The following is a 21,694-nucleotide window of genomic DNA, read 5'->3' on the forward strand; positions in this document are numbered from 1 at the left end:
ATAGAATGTGACTATGAATATGAAGCATTTGGAAGTTTGTTTTGCTAATTGTCCACCATGTGGCATGGGCTTTGCTAAACTCTGTGATCCAAGAAAAATTAGACAGACTGTCAAGGTTCTGTGCTCCAGAATTAAATTTGGGGATAGGATATTTTTTTAAGGGATGATTTTATTTAAGTGTGATAATGGTGAAGGGAGGAACTAACACATAATGGGAGCACCTACGCCATGTGGTAGGTTGGGCAGATGGTGAGAAGTAAGCTGCCCATGGCTCTTTGCTGATGTAGCAGCCGGAAAGAAAATGAGCATGAGCTTGAGTTCTGGAGCCTGGCAGGCTTGGCTGTACACCCAACTCTGTCACTTCCTATCTGTGTGGCTTGAGCAAGTCATCCTCTCCAAGCTTCAGTGCACTCATTTGCAAAGTGGAGGAATGGAGTAGTTATCTAATGATTCTTACCTAGACTTTTTTTGGAATAATAAACAAACTGGTTGATATAGTACAGATACCTAGTAAGCGCTCAAGAAAAGTTTGCTATTTCTAGAATAATAAAAATCAAGACTACTAATATTAGTGCTATTGCTATTCTTATTATTACTCTTGATATTAATTCTATTATTGTTATTCTGCAGTCTCTGGCAGGGACAGAATGTTTGATGGGGGTGGTGGACAACGAGAACTCACTAAGGATGCAGTGAGTCCTGTGCGATCTATAATGTACAACATGGCTTCTTCGTCAGACACAGTTTGGACAACTTCAACAAGTTGCTTGCCCTCATGTGATAAGCCTTCCTTCCATGTAAATAACGTGAACCAGAACCTAACTTAACTTCACAAAGTGATAAAGTATTTGAGGAAAAAAAAAGTTTTAGTGGCTAAAAACCAAAGGTGTACTAGAGAAATAATGATGTAGTAAAATTTAACAGTCTGAGATTCTTTTCCAGATTCTTCCATGTATTATTTGTGGGACTCTGGGCAAATTACTGAATCTCTCTAAACCTCAGACTGCTCAATCTGATCACTGTAGATCATATTAACTAAGTCATTGTTCTACAATAAAAGAGCATCTAACAGGATGGTGAGGCTCGAGGTGGGCTATCAATATTCTTAGACCCTTGTCTCACAAAAAGATATAATAAAAATGCTTCATTAAGAGGAGACAAAGTGAAATCTGTGGTTTCTATCTTATTTTTATGTGAAAGTATTTCAAACACAAATTATATTTTGACAGAGGTCTTTACCTTTTCTATGACTCTATGCCGAGAGCATAGCATAAGTGAATCGCATGGTATATTATTTTTAGAAAAACATTCTTTGATTTCCTAAAAATGACTAGTTATATTAAACAGAACACTGCCTCTTTTATTAAACTCAGGATACCCAAGTGAAAATATATTCCATGTGAGGAAAGCTATAATATTTGAAAGTTAGGATCTAGTCAATAATATTAGATTTTAATAAATGAATTTACATATGTCTACAAACGTGTATCTCTATCTAGCTCCACATTGATTTTTCTATCTATAAAATGCTTCCATTTCTGATTTAAAATATAAAAGCTGACCGCCAAAGTCAATACTGGCATGTATGGGCACACACACAAAAACAGCTTTCCACAAAAATCATTCCTGTTTTTCTCTCTCTTTACATATCTATAAAGTCAATTTCTGTATGAAGTTTGGCTCTTAAAACATTTCCTTTGATACCTATTTCAGTGTTTTGGATAAACAAACACTTACTATATGCACATCCAAACACCTCGATTCGCATTCCAATTCTGCCTTTGGGGTTCCACTCTAAAGGGATGAAGCGCAGAAATCTGGCTTTGATAGAAGGCTGGAGTCTATAGTACACAACACTGTCTGCATTTGCATTTCCTGAAAAACCCTAGAAGAAAAGGGAAGAAGGAAATCAATACACCCAAAGTATATCTATTTCACCTTGTCACCTCTAATGTCAGTGAGCAACATCTGATTTGTTTTCCTATAATGATGGCTAATGTCTTTAACTTCATATTAACGGTTATGTCAGGATGTTTCTCCACCCACAGAAGTTACTATTGTGTAAACTTATCTTTTTTTTTAAGACTGTATTAAATTCCGTCATCGCCGTTAAGCCAGCTTTCAAGTATGATATCCTCAATAAAGTTCGTTTTTATAAAGTACAGATTAAATTTAAAACATTATGAATAGCACAAAAATGAGAAAATCTTCTTTCAAAAACCATGATCTGATTCAGCAAAGAAGTTGCTTATATCACTGATGAATGAGTAAGGTTATGACATTTCTCTATTGTGTAACTTTCTTATCTTACTCATTAACATAAACAAAAGTATCACCCAACATTCAAGTCAGAACTACACTTTAATATCAGGCTGATAAACTTCTTGGCAATGCTTGATACCCACGTTAAAAACTGTTAAGGGAAGTTGGAAGCAATTATATGGAAAGACCTGTTATTAGACTTATAGACTCTAGAATTTGAAAGCTAGAAAGACCTTGGGAATGATGCTAAGCCAGCACAGTCAAATCGCAGATGAGGAAATGAAAAGTCAGGAAGGTGGGGAAACAAACAAAAAAACTCTAGCATTTGTAAAACTATTATGTAGTAACATCAGGATGCACCTACGTAACACATAGCTCACCTACAAAACCCACACACTACAGCATCTAACATCTAAGCAGGTTTTATTTTCTCCTATATGACATACTATAAGGCTTTGTAACAGAAAAAGATAAGATGAAGCAGAAGTTATTCTCAAAATTATTTTTCTCCTCATCCTCTTCCTTCTCTCTCAACCCCCCTCCCTTCCTCCTCCTCCTCCTCCTTACTATAACAATCATCATATGTAGAAACAAAATAAGAGATGATGCTACTCCCTGTTCGGGCTCATGATAACACCATTTACCATGATTGGATCAACAAATAAGGTCAACCTCATGATTACACAGGCAAAGGCAAAAGCAAATGCATTAGGAATACCAGCACCCAGGGAGTTTCTTCATTTGCTTACTCTTCTTTCTACTTCACAGATATCCCTTTATCAGCATTTACCAACATATTTTCTAATACATTAAAAAAAAAAAAAGGTTGGATGTTTCATAGTCAAATTAATTCCACTTCATTCCCCTTGTCAATCAATTCTCTACCTTTCTCCCACACCCCACCAAATACACCCATTCTCAGGCTCATACGCCACAGAGAGTTCTGTGATGGCATCTCTAAATTATATAAAACATCTGGGCATATTTCTTCATCTCAGCTATGACCACCCAGTTCAGCAAAGTATTACATCACCAGAACTACCTCAATGGCCTCTTCCTCACTTTTTTATTCTTCAGTTCTCTGTGACCATTCACGTCTGTATCCCTAATCTCTTCCCTTCTGAGCAGTCGGTAAGAGTTTTAAAGGTAAATTAAACCATGTCGCCCCACTGCTTCTTTTACCACTTAGAACAAAATCTAATCTCCTTATCAACATACACAGTCTTTGGCAACATCCTCCATTATGCTTTAGCCACACTGGACCACTCTGTACAAGCCAAACTCAGCTCCGCTTAGGGCCTTGGCATCAGACCTAAGTTCTTCCTTCAAGATCTTTATACAACAATCTCTTCTTACCATTTCAAGCTTTGGTCAAAATATTACCACTTAAGACAGGCTCTTTCTGATTCCAGCTTCTATAGTAGCATATCTGGCACCCTCGCATCTACTGTTTTATTTTCTTTATTTTACTCATTATTTGGAGTGTTCTACTTCTATTTGATTATTATGTTTGTTTACCTTATCCCACTAGAAAACAAATTCCATTGAAGCAGGGAGCTTTATTGCCTTCCATTCATAGTACCTAGAACATGGCTTGGTTCAAAGTGGTTCTCAATTAAATATTTGTTAGCTGTGCATGTTTGAGAAAGGCTGGACTTAAAAAAAAAAAGCAAAGTTCAACAGGTCTCTCAATTACAGGACCTCTCAGAGCATGTCAAATGTGAATGTGCAAATGTGCATTGGATCTTCCATGACAAGGATAGTTATCCAGCATGTTTCAAACATATTACGTTCACATTCTTAGATACCATTTCTCAGAACATACATAAGAGAACATTGTTTAGTCCCACAGACATTTGGACTGATAACAAGATCCTCCTAGAAAGTTCCATTCTATTCAAAAATTTCATACCCTTGGCATTGGCGTGTGTGCGGGTGCGTGGGTGCGTGGGTGCGTGCGTGCGTGCGTGTGTGTGTGTGTGTGTGTGTATTTATAGGCTCTCCAAATCAGGGTAGTGTCCACCCAGGGTTGAGAACCTGGTCTGTAGACATTCAATCCTAATCCAACCCTCTTATACTCTGATTCTATTTTCCTGGGTGCCACTGGCAGGCTAACACAATCTCTAATTATAATTTCTTTCAGTGAACAGACAGATGGATGATGATGAATTAGATAACCCTCCAAAAGATCTCACATTTTTTCAAAAGTAATGGAACTTCATAGATTTAGATGGATGCCACTACCATCTTAAGGGATCAGGAGAAAAGCTGCATAGTGACACTGGCAACAGACAGGCAGGTAGAACAAGGAGGTCTAAAAATGATGGCCTTTCACATTTACCTAATCTATTGTGAGTTATTTGAATTTTGAGAACATAAAGAAGAAATATAAGATACTTAGTTTGCTTATATAATAAAAATACCTTGGCACATTCAAATTTTAAGCTGTTTTTTCTTATAAAGACTGAGAGAAATTGTAAGGTGAGAGATATGGGGTTTTTACGTAACACGTTTCAATCATATCTCAATTTTTTAATGAGCATGTATTAATTTTATAATAATTAGTACAATAAAGTTAAGATATAGACATAGGAAGAATGTACAGTGACAGAATAGATAGAAACATCATTTAGTAGTGCTCTGGGTACTTTAACTTTCTCATATCAATATGTGCCATTACTATTAATTAAATATATTTAACTGAACAATAATATTTGTATTATTATTTGTATTATATTGTTTTGCTCCATGTGTTGAAGTTTTTTTCAATACATACATAACAAAGATTCTGCTGTGGAATCCAGTACTTAATGGGAATTTTTTCAGAATATTTGTGAATGAGACATGGGATTGAGGTTACATTACCTTATAAATGAAAGTCCTATGCACACTATCAGGTTTCAGTTGTATTTCCTTTGCCTAGGAGACATTCTTTAACTTGCTATAAAGATTTTTCATGCCATCACAATTCATAAAGGAAATCACAGATTTAAATACCTCTCTTAAAAAAATTATTATGTGACTGTTTGTGTCTTCCCTTCTAGATTTTGAACTTGGGTATATGTCAGAATTACTTGTGCTGTTTAGAAATGCAGATTTCTAGATCCTGCACCTTGCACACTAAATCTGTGGGTGGGCTGGACTCTGCATTTCTTGTGTGAACCAAGCTAATTTGTGCTTTTGGTCCTGGGCTCACTTTTTAAAAATATTACTAGCTTGTGGATAAACAATGCTCATTTTCCCTCTCTGTGTTATCTAAAGCTTTTCAGAGAGGGAAAAGATTTTAGAAGAACAGTTCTCTAGGGCTAACTTCCAAAAAGAGAAATAAATAGCAACTGTATTCTGTGTTATCAGTCTAAATGTCTGGAATGCAAAGTCTGTATCTCAGAATCAGACACAGCAGAAATATATTGCATTGCTTTAATATTTGCTTGAACCTATGAAGTAGTCATTTTCTACCCACTTTAAAACTGGGGATAATGAAAATTGTAGAGGTTATGTGCCTAAAGCCACACAGTTAGAAAGTGGCAGAGTAAGAATTTAATTCCAGGCTTTTTTGACCCCAAAGCCCATAATTTAGCTAAGCCATCAAAAGGGCCTCATTGTAACAGAATATAAAAGTGAACAACTCACCCTAGAGGAAACTTGATATTTTATTTGAGGCTTTTTTTTCTCCTAATTTATATTTAAAATCTTCGACACATTTGAGAGTAACGCTACTTAGATTACTGCTGAACTGGGACACAGCTCTAGCAGCTGACTTTCATAAACAAAAAGATTGTTCTATTAAACTTTACATTTTCTCAAAATTATTAGAGCAGAATGAAAATAAAAGACAAATGTTCCATAATCAATGGAACTCTTGCATATAAATGATAACCTTCTAACAGATACAGGATGTAAAGGGATATGCCATTATATCATGAAATATCTACAAGTAAGATTAAGGCAATGTGTCTTATGTGATAAAAATCAAAAAGCCTTCATTGCATTTTTCTTATCTTTTAGTCTTGATGATTTTCAAACTCAATGAGGTGTTCATAGATGGTCTGGAAATGTATTCTAACCAATATAATATATGGGGTTAATGAATTAAAGTTTTTCATAGGATTTTAAGTCTTTCCAGAATGATTCTAAAATTTATGAAGAAGTGTAATAACATTAATTTTTTTTTTCAAATATTAATTGAGCAGCTCTTCTAAGAAAGCCAAGATACATAAAGGGATATGCCTGTATGGCAGTTCATAAGGGGATCCAAAATATTGCTGCAATAAATCAGAACCACGGGACCAGTTACATGTGGTTATATAGCAGACTCTGTAATTACATAAAAATTGATCCAGCTCCCACAAAAATAAACAGCAACACTAGCAGAAATCTTACACAACAAAAAGGCAAACATGAAAATCTCCTGGCCTCTCTTATCATAAGAATGAGTTACATATGTGACTTTCATATGACCTATTTCCAAGTACAACTCTTTTTGACACAGTCAGCTGATGTGCAGACACTAAATCTATCATACCATGCTGTCTAATGGAAATGAGCTTTTTATTTTATGATGTTAGTTATACATATTTATCAAATATGCTTCCCAAGAAATTGTCTGGTCTAAAAAAAGTGCAAAAGAAAAGCAAAAAAAAAAATAATAACTACTGAAAAGTGCTAATTTCGCTAACATAAACCCAGATAAAAAATAACTTTTAATTTCTGGCCAAGATGGCAGAGTAGGTAAACACTGCTCTTGCCTCCCCTCATGATCACATCAAATTACAACTAAACTACAGAACGACCATCAGTGAGAATCGCCTGAAGTCTAGCTGAACTGAAGTTCTACAATTAAGGACACAGAGAAGAAGCCATGTTGAAACTAGAGGCAGAGATGTAAAACAGGCTGGTCTCACACCTGCCTATGGCAGTTAAAAATTGGGAGGGATATCTCCTGCAGAGGTCCCTCTGGAGAAGCAAGGGGTCCCAGCCCCACACCAGGCCCCCAGCCCAGGGTTCCAGTGCCAGGGAGAGAAATCCTCACAATTTCTGCTGTGAAAGCCAGCAGATATTGTGGCTAAGTGAAATGAAGTGCAGCTAGAGTCCCAAGCATTCCTCTTAAAGGGCCTGCTCATGGACTTACTTACTGACAGACTCAGGACTCACTTGCTCTGAGCTCCAGCACTGGGGCAGCGGCTGAAAAAGGTGCCAGAGATATTCGAGGAGGAACTGAATTATCTGGCTTTAAGGCAAGGGCTGGAGGGGCAGCGTTCTTCCAGACAGAAGTACTGGCAGAATTTACTGTTCCTTTGTTAAGCACCTTCCAAAGTACAGATGCAAGTGACTACTATATCTGAGTCTCCATCACCCTAGCTAACGCCATTAGTTCCCCACTGGCGATTCCCTGATACCTCGCCCCACCCAAATTGTGGGCTCACCCAAGCCACTTCCAGTGGCTTTTCCATACAAACGGCCTGTCTCAGCTCATGCTGCAGCCTTTCCTAAAATCTCTCAGGAGTTCACAAAATCCTAATAGTATCTGGCCTTGGAGAGCCTTATACATCATTCTAGGTGGTCCCAAGCCCAGCTCTAGCAGCAACCAGCCTCGGTTGGCAGCGTGGCCTCTCAAGTCACCTCCAAGCCCAGCACAGGTGGCAGCCTTCTGCAGATTGCTTGGTGGCTCATGCCAAGTGACCCCAGGCAGGGCACAGGGTATAGCTGAACTTGGGGCTCCTCACAGGAGGCCCCATGGTTGGCACACCTTGTGACCAGCTTCAGACTGAGCCAGAACAGCACCTAGTGCTGTATCCGAGGAAGACATACCCAAAGGTCAACTGGGCAGGCACCAGCGTCCTGCTAAAAAAAATCCTGCTCCATAGGGTTAGCCCCTGCATAACAGCTCCTTCACTGTAGTCACAAGCCAGTTCTCACAACCAATCAGCCTGAGGGCCAATTCCTTCCATTGATGTGCAAATGGAAACCAAGGCTCAACTACGATAGGAGGGCATATATAACCCATACAAGGTGACCAGGGAGACTGTGCCACAGGTCCCTACAGGACGTCTAAAACATAAGGCTGTTCTACTAAGACCAGGAGACACAGAAGCCCTATCTAATATATATAAACAAACACAAGGAGGCATCCAAAATGGGGAGACAAAGAAACATGTCCCAAATGAAAGAACAGAACAAAACTCCAGAAAAAGAACTAAACAAAATGGAGATAAGCAATCTACCAGATCAAAACACTGGTTATAAGGATGCTTAATGAACTTAGGAGAAGAGTAGAGGAATTCAGTGAGAATTTTAACAAAGAGATATAAAACATAAAAGTGTACAGAGAAAACATAAAAAAGAACCAGTCAAAAATGAAGACTACATTAGAAGAAATCGACAATAGATTAGATGAAGCAGAAGATTGAATCAGTAATTTGAAGAGTAAGGTAGCAGTGAACAGCCAATCAGAACAACAACAAGAAAAAAGAATCCAAAATAATGAGGATAGTTTAAGGGGCCTCTGGGACATCAAGTGTACCAACATTCGCATCATAGGGGTACCAGAAGGAGAAGAGAGAGAGCAAGAAATTGAAAACCTATTTGAAGATATAATGATGAAAAACTTCCCTGACCTGGGAAAAGGAACAGACGTACCAGTCCATGAAGAACAGGGAGTCCCAAACAAGATAAACTCAAACAGACCCAAACCAAGACACATCATAATTACAATATGAAAGGTTAAAGACAAAGAGAGAATCTTAAAAGCAGTAAGAAAAAAGCAACCTACAAGGGAGCTCCCATAAGAATGTCAGCTGATTTCTCAACAGAAACTTTGAAGACCAGAAGGGATTGGCATGAAATATTCAAAATAATGGAAAGCTAGGACCTACGACAAAGATTACTCTGCCCAGCAAAGCTATCATTTACAATTGAAGAACACATAAAGAGCTTCTCAGACAAGAAAAAGCTAAAGGACTTAATCACATCAAGCTGGTATTACAAGAAATATTAGAGGGACTTCTTTAAGAAAAAGGAAAAAAATTTTAAAAATGAACAATAAAATTGCAATAACTATAACTCTATCAACAATTACTTTAAATATTAATGTATTAAATGCTCCGATCGAAAAACATAGAGTGGCAGAATGGATAAGTAAACAAGCCCCTTACATATGCTGCCTACACAAGATTCACTTCAGATCGAAAGACACACACAGACCGAAAGTAAAGGGATGAAGAAAGAATTTCATAAAAATAAAACAAAACAAAATGAAAACTGAGGTAGCAATAGTTATACCAGACAAAACAAGGGCAATAACAAGAGACAAAGGAGGACCCAGAAATCCCACTGCTGGATACTTATCCAAAGACACCTAAAACACTACATCAAAGGGACATGTGAATCCATATGTTCATTGCAGCATTATTTTCAATAGCCAAGATATGGAGACAACCTGGGTGTCCATAAATGGATGAATGGATAAAGAAGAAGTGGTAAGAAGTGGTACATATATACAATGGACTATTACACAACTATAAAAAGGAATTAAAATTTGCCATCTGCAACAATGGATGGACCTAGAGGTTATTATGCTGAGTGAAGTAAGTCAGACAGAGAAGACAAATGCTATTTGATTTCATTTATATGTGGAATCTAGAGAGCAAAATAAACAATCAAAACAGAAACAGACTCGTAGACACAGAGAATAGTTTTATGGTTGCCAGATGGGAGGGGGTTAAAGGAGTGAGCGAAAAGGGGACAAGATTAAGAGGTACAAATTGGTAGTGACAAATAGTCATGGGGATGTAAAGGAACAGTCAATAATATTGTATTAACTATGTATGGTATCAGATGGGTACTAGATCTATCGGGGCAATCACTTCATAAGTTGTATAAATATCAGATCTCTATGTTGTACATCTGAAACTAAAATAATATCATATGCCAACTGAAATTGAAAAATTAAAAAATTATTTTTAAAAAAGTAAAAAGAAAAAACAGAATAACTTTTAAACATGTTGAACAAGACATTGTAAACATACATACAAGAGTTGATTCTATCTTGTGAGTGTGAATGTCATTTATTTATTATTACAGAAATCAAATCAGAAAATTAAATTTTTTCTGTGTATAATAAATTGAAACTTTCAAAATGAGTATAGAATGTTATTAAGTAAAATCAGTTTCTACCATATCTCAGAAAATACTTAAAATCTTTTAAATATTTATTTGAAGAGATACTAATTATTAACAATATTTCAGTGAGATTCCTTGTGTCAGTCATTATATTATAATCTGTGGAGACACAAAATGGTAAAATATACTGTTTAGGCCCTTTTAGCTTAGAAAGTTCTGAAATCTCAAGACAGAAAGATCAAATGGCAAAAGAGAAAAAGCACAAAAAAGCTACAACCTTCACTGTAGTCTATAAATAGAATTGAGATGAAGTAATAAATTGTTTTATGGAAGATAATATGGAGAAGTCATTAAGCTTAAATTTATATGAAAATAATATGTGTACAATTTTGTGGAAGGCGAATAAAATTTTATTGACATGGAAAATAACTTTTAACTAAAAAATCGTCATGTTATGGTTGTGGCAGACTACTAAATTCTGAACAACCCTCCTGCTAGAAAAGTGGTACAAAATGAAAAATAGGTAATGACGTGCTGAAAGACAATTGATATTAAATTCCCAAGTTCTGGGAAAAGAAAATCCAAAGAGGTGAGCCCTACCTTTTAAGACCTTTTCTCTTTATAGGTGACTAAATGATTTCTGAAGAGGAAAAACTGAGACACAGAACTTGAGATCTTTTGAAACTTCATAGGATTAGTAAGAAAATTTTAGTTCTAGGACTCTCAAGGATGGGAATACTCTGTAAGCTTCCATAGGTTTTGTGTTAGAACTTTGAGGGTTTACAATTTAGAATGAAGAATAAGTCAGAAAATGACAACTCCTCACAGATTAAAATTCAGCTCCCCATCTTCTCAAACTATGAAATTATATTAAGATTATCAGAGATGTCTAGTGCTCCTTGCTGCCTATAGAAGCAAATGTAATTACACTCTGTAAAAAAAAAATCCATCTAGATCCCAAATTATCTGTAAAATTTTTCATATGTAATGTCCTATACCCAGAAGAAAATAATAAAACATCAGCAAAAACTATTCTTAAAGGGAACTTTATAGTCTTAAATACACACATACATATGTAAACACACACACACACACACACACACACACACACACACACACACACACACACACATTAGTAAATAGGAAAGGCATCAGCTCTGTATTTAAAGACCTTGGAAAATATCACTCTATACAACAAGAAAGCTGGACAAACTGAAAATCAATGACTTTTCTGAGACCTGTCAGAAAATTGAGGTTATATGGTGCTATGGACTGAATCATGTCTCTCCAAAATTCATACATTGAGCAAGAAACAAATGACAACAAATATAAAACAATTACAGACATGGTAGATATTAATCCAAATATATCAACAATCACTTTAACAGTGAGTGATCTAGATACACTACTTAAAAGACAGATCTTTGGAGTATAATAACCAAGCCCAATTACGTGTTTTCTACAAGAAATACACTTTAAATATAAAGACTAAGATAGTAAAGGAATGGAGAAAAACAGTCCATGCTAATGTCAAAAAATCTAGAAATAGCAAAATTAAAACCACCGGATCAATAAAATAGTAATTCGTTAAGAGTTTATTGTGCATGAATGGTTCAAGAACTGGAAACTTTCAAACCAAAATTGACATGAAGTAAAGCTCAAAGGCATGATGTTACAAGACGGCTTATAAAGTGAAGATGGGGAAATTGTTAAACCTTAATAATGATTGGTTATGACAAAGAGGGTTTCCAGACAGCAAGGAATTGGTTCAAAATGATTATCTCATACCATTTTTGAGGAAGATGACTTAAGTTTCATTTATAATTATGAGGCATTTATAAAAAACAAACTACATTAAGTTTCACTTATGTTGATAAAATAAGCTAGACTTAGTTTTGCTTACGTGGCTTAAATGGTTTTGTTTGCTCAGGGAATTTTGAAGTTTGGTTTTCATTTTGTGCTTTACTTTAACACTAACACTAATCTAAAGAAAGCTGGAAAAACTATATTAATGCCAGACAAAGCAGAATACAGAACAAGGAAGATTATCAGAGACAAACAGATACATTGCATAATAACAAAACCATCAATTTTCCAGGTTAGTATAACAAACCTCTATGTGTATGTCTCTAATAACAGAGAATCAAAATACGTGAGGCAAATACTAATGGAACTGAAAAAAAAAGAGAAAATTCCATTATTATAGTTAGAGTAATTGATATATCAAGAAGACAGAAAAACAGTAAGAATATAGGAGATCTGTATATCTCTATTAATCAGCTGGGTCTAATTGTCACTTCAGATTATTCCATCCAAGAGGCATTCCATCCAAGTTCATATGAAACATTCACCATAATGGACTGCATTATGGGCCCTAAAATACGCCCTAACAAATCTAAAAGAATATAAATCATTCAAAGTGTGCTCTTAAATCACAATTAAACTAGAAATCAGTAACACAAAGATAGCTAGAAAGTCCCCCAAATATTTAGAAACAATCCAAGAGTTAAAGCAGAAGTCTCAAGTAAAATTTTTCACAATTGATCTAAATGAAAATGAAAATACAATTTATCAAAATTTGTGGCATACGGCAGCATTTATAGCATTAAATTCATATATTAAGGGAAAAAAGACCTAGATAAATAATCTGTGTTGATGTCAAGAAACTAAAAAATATAGAGTAGGTCTAAAATAAACAAAAGAAAAGAAATAATGAAAATGATAGCGCAAATTAGTAAATTGAAAACAGAAAAATATTAGGAAAAAAATCAACAAAACTAAAAGCTGGTTATTTAAAAAGTTTACTTAAATTGGTAAATCCCTAGTCATGCTGTCCAAGGAAAAATGAGAGAAGATCTAAATTATCAATATCACAAATGATAGAGAAATCACTGCTAGTGAGCACATGGACATCAAAAGAAGAAAAGTAATTAATGAGCTAAGGATGGATGTTAAAATGTTGGGGGAAATGTACAGTAAATTAAAACCAAGAATGAAACAGGAAGTCAAAAATTCACTCTTCATATATGTTGCTTCTGTTTCTGGATTCTCTATTCTGTTCTGTTGGTTGAGTTGAGTAACCTTCTGCCAACATGACATTTTCTTATTGTTTTGTAACATTTTAAAACTCTAACCAGCAAATAAAATCCTCCAACTTTGTTTTTCTTCCACAGTATCTTGGTGATTCCTGTCTCTTTTTATTTCAACCAACAGTGTATGAGAGTTTTTGTTGCGCCACATCCTTGTCAATATTTAGTATTGTCAGTGTTCTGGATTTTGGCTATTCTAATAGTTGCATAATTTTAATTCATATGTATATAGAGAGAACTACAAAGCAATAAGAAAGAGAGGGACAAAAGAAAGATCTATATAACTAACAAATTTATGAAAAGATGTCCAATCTCATTAGCTATAGGGCCTACAAATTAATATCATAGAGTGAGAATTCTGCACACCAACCAGAATGGCTAAAATCGAGGGAAACGACAAAAAGCTACAATAAGAGAAAAATGACAACATCTAGTGTTGTCAAGGATGTAGAGTAAATGAAATTTTCATACACTGCTGTTGAGAGTGTAAATTAGTACAATCTCCACAAAAAGGCTTTCACATATTCTATTAGAGTAAAACATATATTTATTTTATGGGCCAGCAATTCTACTCTGAAGAATGTACCCTACAAAAAAAGCAGCACCGTGTACCAAAAGACATGCACATGAGTGTTCTTGAAGTATCATTTAGAATAGTCCCAACATTTAACTCACATGTCCATTTGTAGAATGCATAAACAAATTTTAATATATTCATATAATGAAATGTTGTAAAGCAATAAAAATAAATCAATTATATCTAGATACAACAACATGGATGCATTTTTACAAGTATGTTAACCAAAGAAGCCAGGTGTAAAAAAGAATATATTCTATTGATTTCTTTTGTATATAATTGAAAAGACATTAGAAGTCATGATAGTGATTACTCTGGGAAAAGAGATAGGTAGTAATGATCAAGAAGAGCATCAAAAGGAGCTGTTTTAAGATGCAACAATATTATTGGCCTAGGTGATATTTACATAGGTGTGTTCACTTTTTGCTAATTCAATGAGTTGTATAGATATACGGCTTTCATCTTTTTCTGGATGTGTGCAGTACTTCAATATAAAAAAAAGTTAAACAAAAATTATCAACCTAACAATGGAAAATATCCTTAACACTTTAAAAGATAGTTCAGTGAAGACAAGATTTAAATTTGCATGTATTTATCCAAAAGCAAAAACAGAAGATTTTTGAAGAATACCTCATTAAAATTGTTTTTCACTTTTGTGCTTTTCTATAGATCATTAAGAACACCATGAGAAGTACCTTTCAACTTCGGATTGTAGATATCATATAATTTATCATCCATTATACCATAAAGAGCTCCATTAACATTTTTCCTTTTTACCATTAATATTACAAAGAATAATGGCAGTCTTATAACCGTTACCATTTAAATAGCTATTGTTCAGTGATGAAAGAAAACTGAGTTTCCTATTAGAAATATTATAAAATTTAAAGTAAATTATTCCTCACTTACCTCTACATTCTATTAATGTTTTTATAGTTTCTCTAATTTATTGATTAGTCTTCAGAGTGCTTCAAGATGCCATTTATTTATTAAATGAATTGCTAATAGTTTTCCCAAGTAGAAACTTAAATATGTGTTTTAGAAAGAGACTAATAAAATCAACCAATACCTCCAGCAAAATAAAATATCAACTTTGTTAAACTTATTTTGAAAAACAGAAATGTTTGAAAAACGTGGATAGAGTTCAATCAGCCCTTAACTGTTCCTTCTGGTTTTAGAGTTAATGGCTCTTATTTAGGCCCCTGAAGCCATTCATTATTTAACATGTATTAAATATATTATACTATTAATGTATATTACGTGTATATTCATGTACATCGTGAGGTACATTAAATACTATATTCCTTATTTGACTGGTGAGCACTGTATCTTCATTTAGATCATAATCTAAACTTTCACAGAAGCTTATCACTCAGAGAAGCTGTATAACCTCTGAGGTGTGCCTAAATGTAACATTGAGTCTTAGCAGATACAAAGATTAATGGACTCTAAAGTATTCTTTTTAAAGTTGGTGCCAAATTTAAATTCTACCAAATATTTTTAGAATGCATAGCCCAAAATACAATGCAGTATTATTTTGGGTTGTCTGACCTTCAAATTCTGTATAATTTGGTCACACAATTAAAGTTTCATTACACAGAAAGTCAAAAGAGACACTACTTTACTTAGTAATAATGTAACCAGGGAGCAAGAACATGCAGATTTTCTTAACCTATTCTTCACCAAAGAGACAAATTCATCTGTCCTCTGGGAGCAGAGAGTGAATAAATGCATGCAGCAGACACTAGGTTAGAGAGACTGGTACAAAAGCGTTTTTATTTTAATCAATAATAACACCTGCCTACTTGCGTTGCCTTTTGAAATACTTCCAGGTGTAACAAAACAAACTGGTAAGTGGCTCGCATACCCATGGGTATCTTGATGTAGATGAATGAAACAAAGAATACAGAAAACATAAATGCCTTAATACATGTGCTTCGTTTTTAATGTTAGCATGCCTAAGATTTGGGAAATAGTTCTTCTACTCAACAGAGACAACACAAACTCATCTATTTCAGGTTCAAACATCTCTTTTATCTTTGAACAAAACTTTTTTCAAGCCCCAATAGTCATTATTCCAACAACAACTGAAACATTAATATTGCCTTCACCTCCTCTCCATAAAGAGAAATTAAAGACATCCATCCAAACCTTTGACCTGGAGACTTTAGGTCGCCCTGGAAAAACAAGACTTATCATGGCTCTCGATAGATTGGGATCTATCACAATAGCTGGAGAATCGTGAATGACATATATTCCCAAACCTCAGTTTTCTTCATCTATAAATTGGGGCTAGAAATAATTACTTTCAAAGTTTGAAGTGTGAATTAAGTAAAATGAAGAGATTAACATCTCCCAGGCTCATAATAAACCTCAATGAAGTGCAGTTGTGGTTGCTGCATTGTGTAGTTATCAAGTCCTCACAGGTGGCCCCCTGTCACCGACAGCTAATTAGTCTGACAAAATCGCATTGTTTGGGCTTAATATCCAAGTCTCTCAGCTAAACGATCGAAGGGAAATAGCAACTCTTCTAAATATCCTTTGATCAAAGCGACAATCCCAATAGGAAGGAAAGCCCAGTACTGATTTGAATGTAGTTGACAATATTTTTCACCTCAAGACAAGATGTCAAGAAAATACTTCCTCAGAAAAGTTACTTAAAAATAGTTTCAGTTTCTTGAATGCAGAGCTTTATTTCTCTTTAAACTAGTTTGTTTTGAATATAAATTTTGGAAATTACACTTCAGTCGGTATAATTATGGCTCCATGCAGCAATAAGAAGTTCCTAAATACCCATGTTATTTCTGTTTCAGTGCAACTGAGATTGGTTGATGAGCATTTGAAAACTATTTCCAACGTATGTAATAAGTTTAAACATAGAGAACCTTGATAGATATCAGGGTGCATCCCTGAAGTCAGTTTATAAAACATTGAATGTGGTTTTAATGATATTGTATAGGTATTCAAATTCTGCTTATTTGAATTTTAAGACACTACAATATTTATAATACATAGAATAGCCATAAGCATTTCCTTAAGGAACCAGATAAAATGCCTTGTGGCTCTCTATAAAGAAACTAAGATGAATCCGAGGGCAACCTTTACGAGAATTCCAATAACACAGTATTGGGGCTTATTACTTTACACTTAAATAATATTTGTCTTTTTTTTTTTTTTAATATGTAGTATAGAGTCCATTGTTCTATACATTCAAATTTTCCTCTGAATTCTTCCAGAACAGCCACAAATTCTTAGACCACAAATGTCACAATTATGAATAAAGGAACAACAGACACAGTGACCTCTTCCGGCTTTGTTTTCTCGAGTAGGAAAATCATGACTCTGTAAGAATAGGAATCAGGATCTGCTCTGAACAGGTATGCCTTCGGCAATTCCTCGGGGACTCAAGTCTCGACTGAGGAACAGAGAGTGAACGAGGCAATAGTGTACAGAGTACGTGTGCAGAGAACAGGCTCTGGCATTAACAGTCCTGCATAGGAATCTTTATTTTTTATTAGATTGACGTCTTTGAAAAGTTATATCAGGGAGATGGATGGGAAAGTACTGGCATGGTTTAACAGCTGGGGGATGTGAACAAGGGTGTTTATTCTGCTACTCTCTTTACTTGTATGTATGAGCGTAAGTGCAGGTGATCGTTGGGATGATAAAATGAATTAGTGTATGTAAGAAGTCTTTCCTTTATAATATTCTTCTACTTATCATAGGCATATATTTTGAAAATTTCCTGTTGACAGGCGAGAAACTCATTTCAGTGTAGCTAGTCAACTTAAAAACTCTCACTGCACCACAAAAAACTGTTTTCTTTAGTAATGAAAATTGATTATATTTGATAAAATTATCAGTTTTTGTAAATTATATTCTTTAGCAACATAAAAAAATTCTAATCTATTCACATGCTATACAGTATGTTTTCTATACATTTAGAAATTGATGACATTGAAAGTTGCAGTTTTCCATTTTACTTTGCTCAGCAGTTGTACTGGTCAGACCTAAGTGACCACCAGCAAAAAGCAATCGCAATGCTTGTGTGGTTTTATGGTGGTCTCTAGAATAATATAACCTAATATTGCCTTTGACGGTGAGGGCTAAGTGCTCACAGAAAGCGACACTGAAAAAAACACAATTCCATTGATAAAAGCTCAGTAACAATTGCATTTGAGCAGTCTACTAGTTCTGTGTCATTTCTATTCAAAATTCAAGAAATTATTTCCTTATTTGAAATACATGCTTTTATCATACGTTTATCATAAATTCTTTACCATCATGTCATTGTCATAAGTTATGAAATACTCAAAATATGAGTGTTTATATAAAGTACTCTGCAAGTCTTACATTAAATCTTAAATTTCTAATGTCTATTCACTGTGCTAAGCAATTTCACATATTCATTTAATGCTCACAAAAATCTTGACAGAGCTTTATATAAAGACACCACATATTAAGCAACTTAAGAATGATTAATCGAACACCCACCTGTACCAAGAGATTCAAATTCAGCCCCTCAGTTAACCTTACTTTGAGCTGCTTCACTTAAGTAATGAATGATGTATTAAAGAAGCACACTGGAGAATGGAATCCCTATACAGGTTCTTCCAAAGGTCAGATCTAAGGCATATTTTAAACACACAGCCTTGGTTGGTTCCTTCATCTCGAACACCGTAATAACACTCAGATTGCCAACATCACAGCACTGCTTGAAGATAATGCTACTAAATGTTTACTCTCTATGGAGCTGTACAAATATAAGGTATTATTAAACACATTGGCTTACAATACGATATGCTAACACATTTAAGTCCATTTGATTAAAATAACTTATAATTTTTACTATACATTTTCGAAGATATTGGATTACTTTCAAGTCCAGAGCACTAAAATGTAATTACCCTGGCACATGCACTTGATGGAATATTATAAAGCAATTAAAATGGTGATTTTTGCAGATCACTGAAAAATTAGCATGTTCTCTTTATTAGGTATAACACATGATTGTGTGATCGGCATACTTATAAGTTAATTCAAAGTTAAGCATAATAAGAAAAGAATAAAGATGATACATCTATGTTTTGATCATTTTTTTAAATGATAAACTATGGATTTCTTTTTATAACTTCCTCTATTTGGTTATTTTTAATGATGCAATTGTAATACACATAGAAATATAAACAAAAAAGGAAAAGCAAAATCTATTTTTCTGTTTTCATCTGTCGTTAGCTTCTTTCCTTTACCAAATTCCCTTGTCCTGGACATTCTCGGCTGTGTTGTTTCTCTTGATTGTCTCTCACTGTGGAATCCAGTGACCTGAATATTTCCAAACTGAATATCAGAATAACTGAATTCTGATTATTGGCATTTCCTAATAACTGAATTTCTTAAATGCTTTTTAGATATGCCTTTTGATAAATCATATTTTAAAATCAAGAATAAGAAATATAGATAACTCCTTTGGGAAGCTTACTACTTTGCAGATCTAGTACAAATTACATTCCATGATTAATTCATTTCATGACCTTCCTATGAAAGAGAGGTTTACTTTTTCCTCATTTTACAGATGAGAGAACTGAAACTTAGAAAGCTGAAATGACATCTAAGTTCACGCAGCAAATTAAGATAGGAAGAAAACAAAAATGTGAGCAGATGCTCAATTTTTATTATTTTAAAAGACAGTAGGAAATAAGATATTGCTTTGTGCTTAAAAGGCCGGCAAAAGTCACCTGGATAATACCACATGTTGGCAAGAACATAGAGCTGTAGGAAGTCTCATGTATGGCTGGTGGGAGGGTAGACTGGTATAGCTATTCTTGAGAGCACCCTTGCATTATGTAGTCTAATCATTGATACATATATACTCTATTACCTAGTGATTCTGTTTGTAGATATATAATCAAAAGTAATTTTCACATAGGTGTATACAGGACATGTACATGATGCTATATGCGGCATGGGGCTGAGGGCTGAAAACAACCTGAGTGTCCATGGCTGGGAGAGTGAGTATTAAGGTAAGGCAGAGGCCCAGCATGCAGTAGTATGTGGCAGTGCACGAGCCCTTTGGACAATTCCAATGCATGCTAAACAAAATTGAGAAACCTTACACTACATAAGTCCAAAGTTTCTTATAGCATAAAATCTTTCTCTCTCTCTCCATGTATTTATTTATTTATTAATTTATTTGTAATGCTGTGATTACAATCATGACATTTTATTCATGAAATGACAGCATTTATGAATTGACAACAGCATTATTATTTTACAGTTCAGGCTTTATTATTTGGGGTTATTTTATGGTTACTCTTAGGTATGTAACAGTTGCTATATATTCTATCCCTAGAAATACATAATGATAAAAACAAACTGCACACTCCATACCTGATGTGTGCTGTCTGCACGTTCCAAAGCTTCTTCCTTCTCTATCGCATGCCCTGCCCTATTCTCCCTGGAAAGGAGGTATAAACAGCCACTGCCTCTGTCTGTTTCATTTTCACTAATATTTAACTGTTTATGATTTTATCTCCTTCCCCACAATTCTCCTGACAGTAATAGCTCAGTGATCACCGACATTCTTCTATTGGTCATATTTAATGACTTTTCTCAGTTCTCATTGTTTGTTTATTCATGTTCTGCCATCCCTCTGCTCAGCATCATCCATGGATTCTCTGCCTGGAAACTGCTCGCCACGCTTTGGACTCCTGGTCCAAATACCACCTATTACATACATATAGCCTTCCCTCATGCCCAATGGAGTCAGCTGGCCCTTCTCCTGTAGCCTCTGGGTCTCTGTTCACATGATTACTAAAATAGAAGCTGGATTCTAAAGTCCTGTTTCCATGTGTCATTGTGATATCCTCTAAAAAAAGGGAAAAAGTCTTATCCGTGATTGATTCCCCTGCATGGATCTCATTGCCTAAGGCACAACACTAAATAAGTATTTTCTGAATGAATGAATGATTAGTTGATGCTAAAAGCTCGGTAAAGGTTCATTCTTATTACACACATCACTCGCAGCTTGGAATAATCTTCCTGGGTCAAAAACATCCAGTGATGAATTAAGCACGCCCTTCTCACGGCTTTTGTTCAAACCCCATCCTAGTCTTCTGCTCTGACTTTCACATACTCTTCCTATGTGTGCTGTCACTCCAGTTATACTCATCTTTGTACTCTCATTTTTCCTTCGCTCTGCCTTTGCTCACAGTGGACCTGGAATGACTCCCAGAAACCACCTATCCAAGGAACCTTTTTTCTGAGTTTCTGTCACTACTTAAATGACATACCATATGCTGCAGGTCCACAAGTCTTTCCAGTTCCCTTCGACCACTTGTGTCTCTACTTCCTTTGAAACGTCTCATTGTTTCTTACGTTTACTTATTGACCTAGTTATGTTTTCATAATAAATAGCTTCAGTTGTTCACTGTGTGTCCATGGGCAAGCAACCGGACATATAAGAGATGCGGAGGTTTTATGGGTAAATCAGGAAGAATGAAACCTCCTATTCTCACAGGGGAGTTTTGAAGAGTGAGTGGTCTGTGTGCAGATCTGGTAGTTCTGGCTGATACACAGTGTACATGAGGTGAAGGACAGTGAGAAAGATAAAAGCAGCCCTGACTGCTGTTAGCTGTGAGCCAGGCTG

General features: G+C 35.1%; 1 protein-coding gene across 6 annotated transcripts in view; it reads right to left on the reverse strand.

The window, feature by feature from the left end:
* CNTNAP4 (contactin associated protein like 4) overlaps positions 1-21,694 on the reverse strand; it is a 227,469-nt gene that overhangs the window by 104,839 nt on the left and 100,936 nt on the right. For all 6 annotated transcript variants that reach the window (XM_023528552.1, XM_023528553.1, XM_023528550.1 and 3 more), the window contains exon 4: positions 1,738-1,885. In XM_023528552.1, coding sequence (XP_023384320.1) covers positions 1,738-1,885 — 148 coding nt within the window. The remainder of the gene's footprint in view (positions 1-1,737; positions 1,886-21,694) is intronic.

The sequence above is a fragment of the Pteropus vampyrus genome, unplaced genomic scaffold (assembly GCF_000151845.1).
Source record: "Pteropus vampyrus isolate Shadow unplaced genomic scaffold, Pvam_2.0 Scaffold29, whole genome shotgun sequence".
Classification (NCBI taxonomy): domain Eukaryota; kingdom Metazoa; phylum Chordata; class Mammalia; order Chiroptera; family Pteropodidae; genus Pteropus; species Pteropus vampyrus.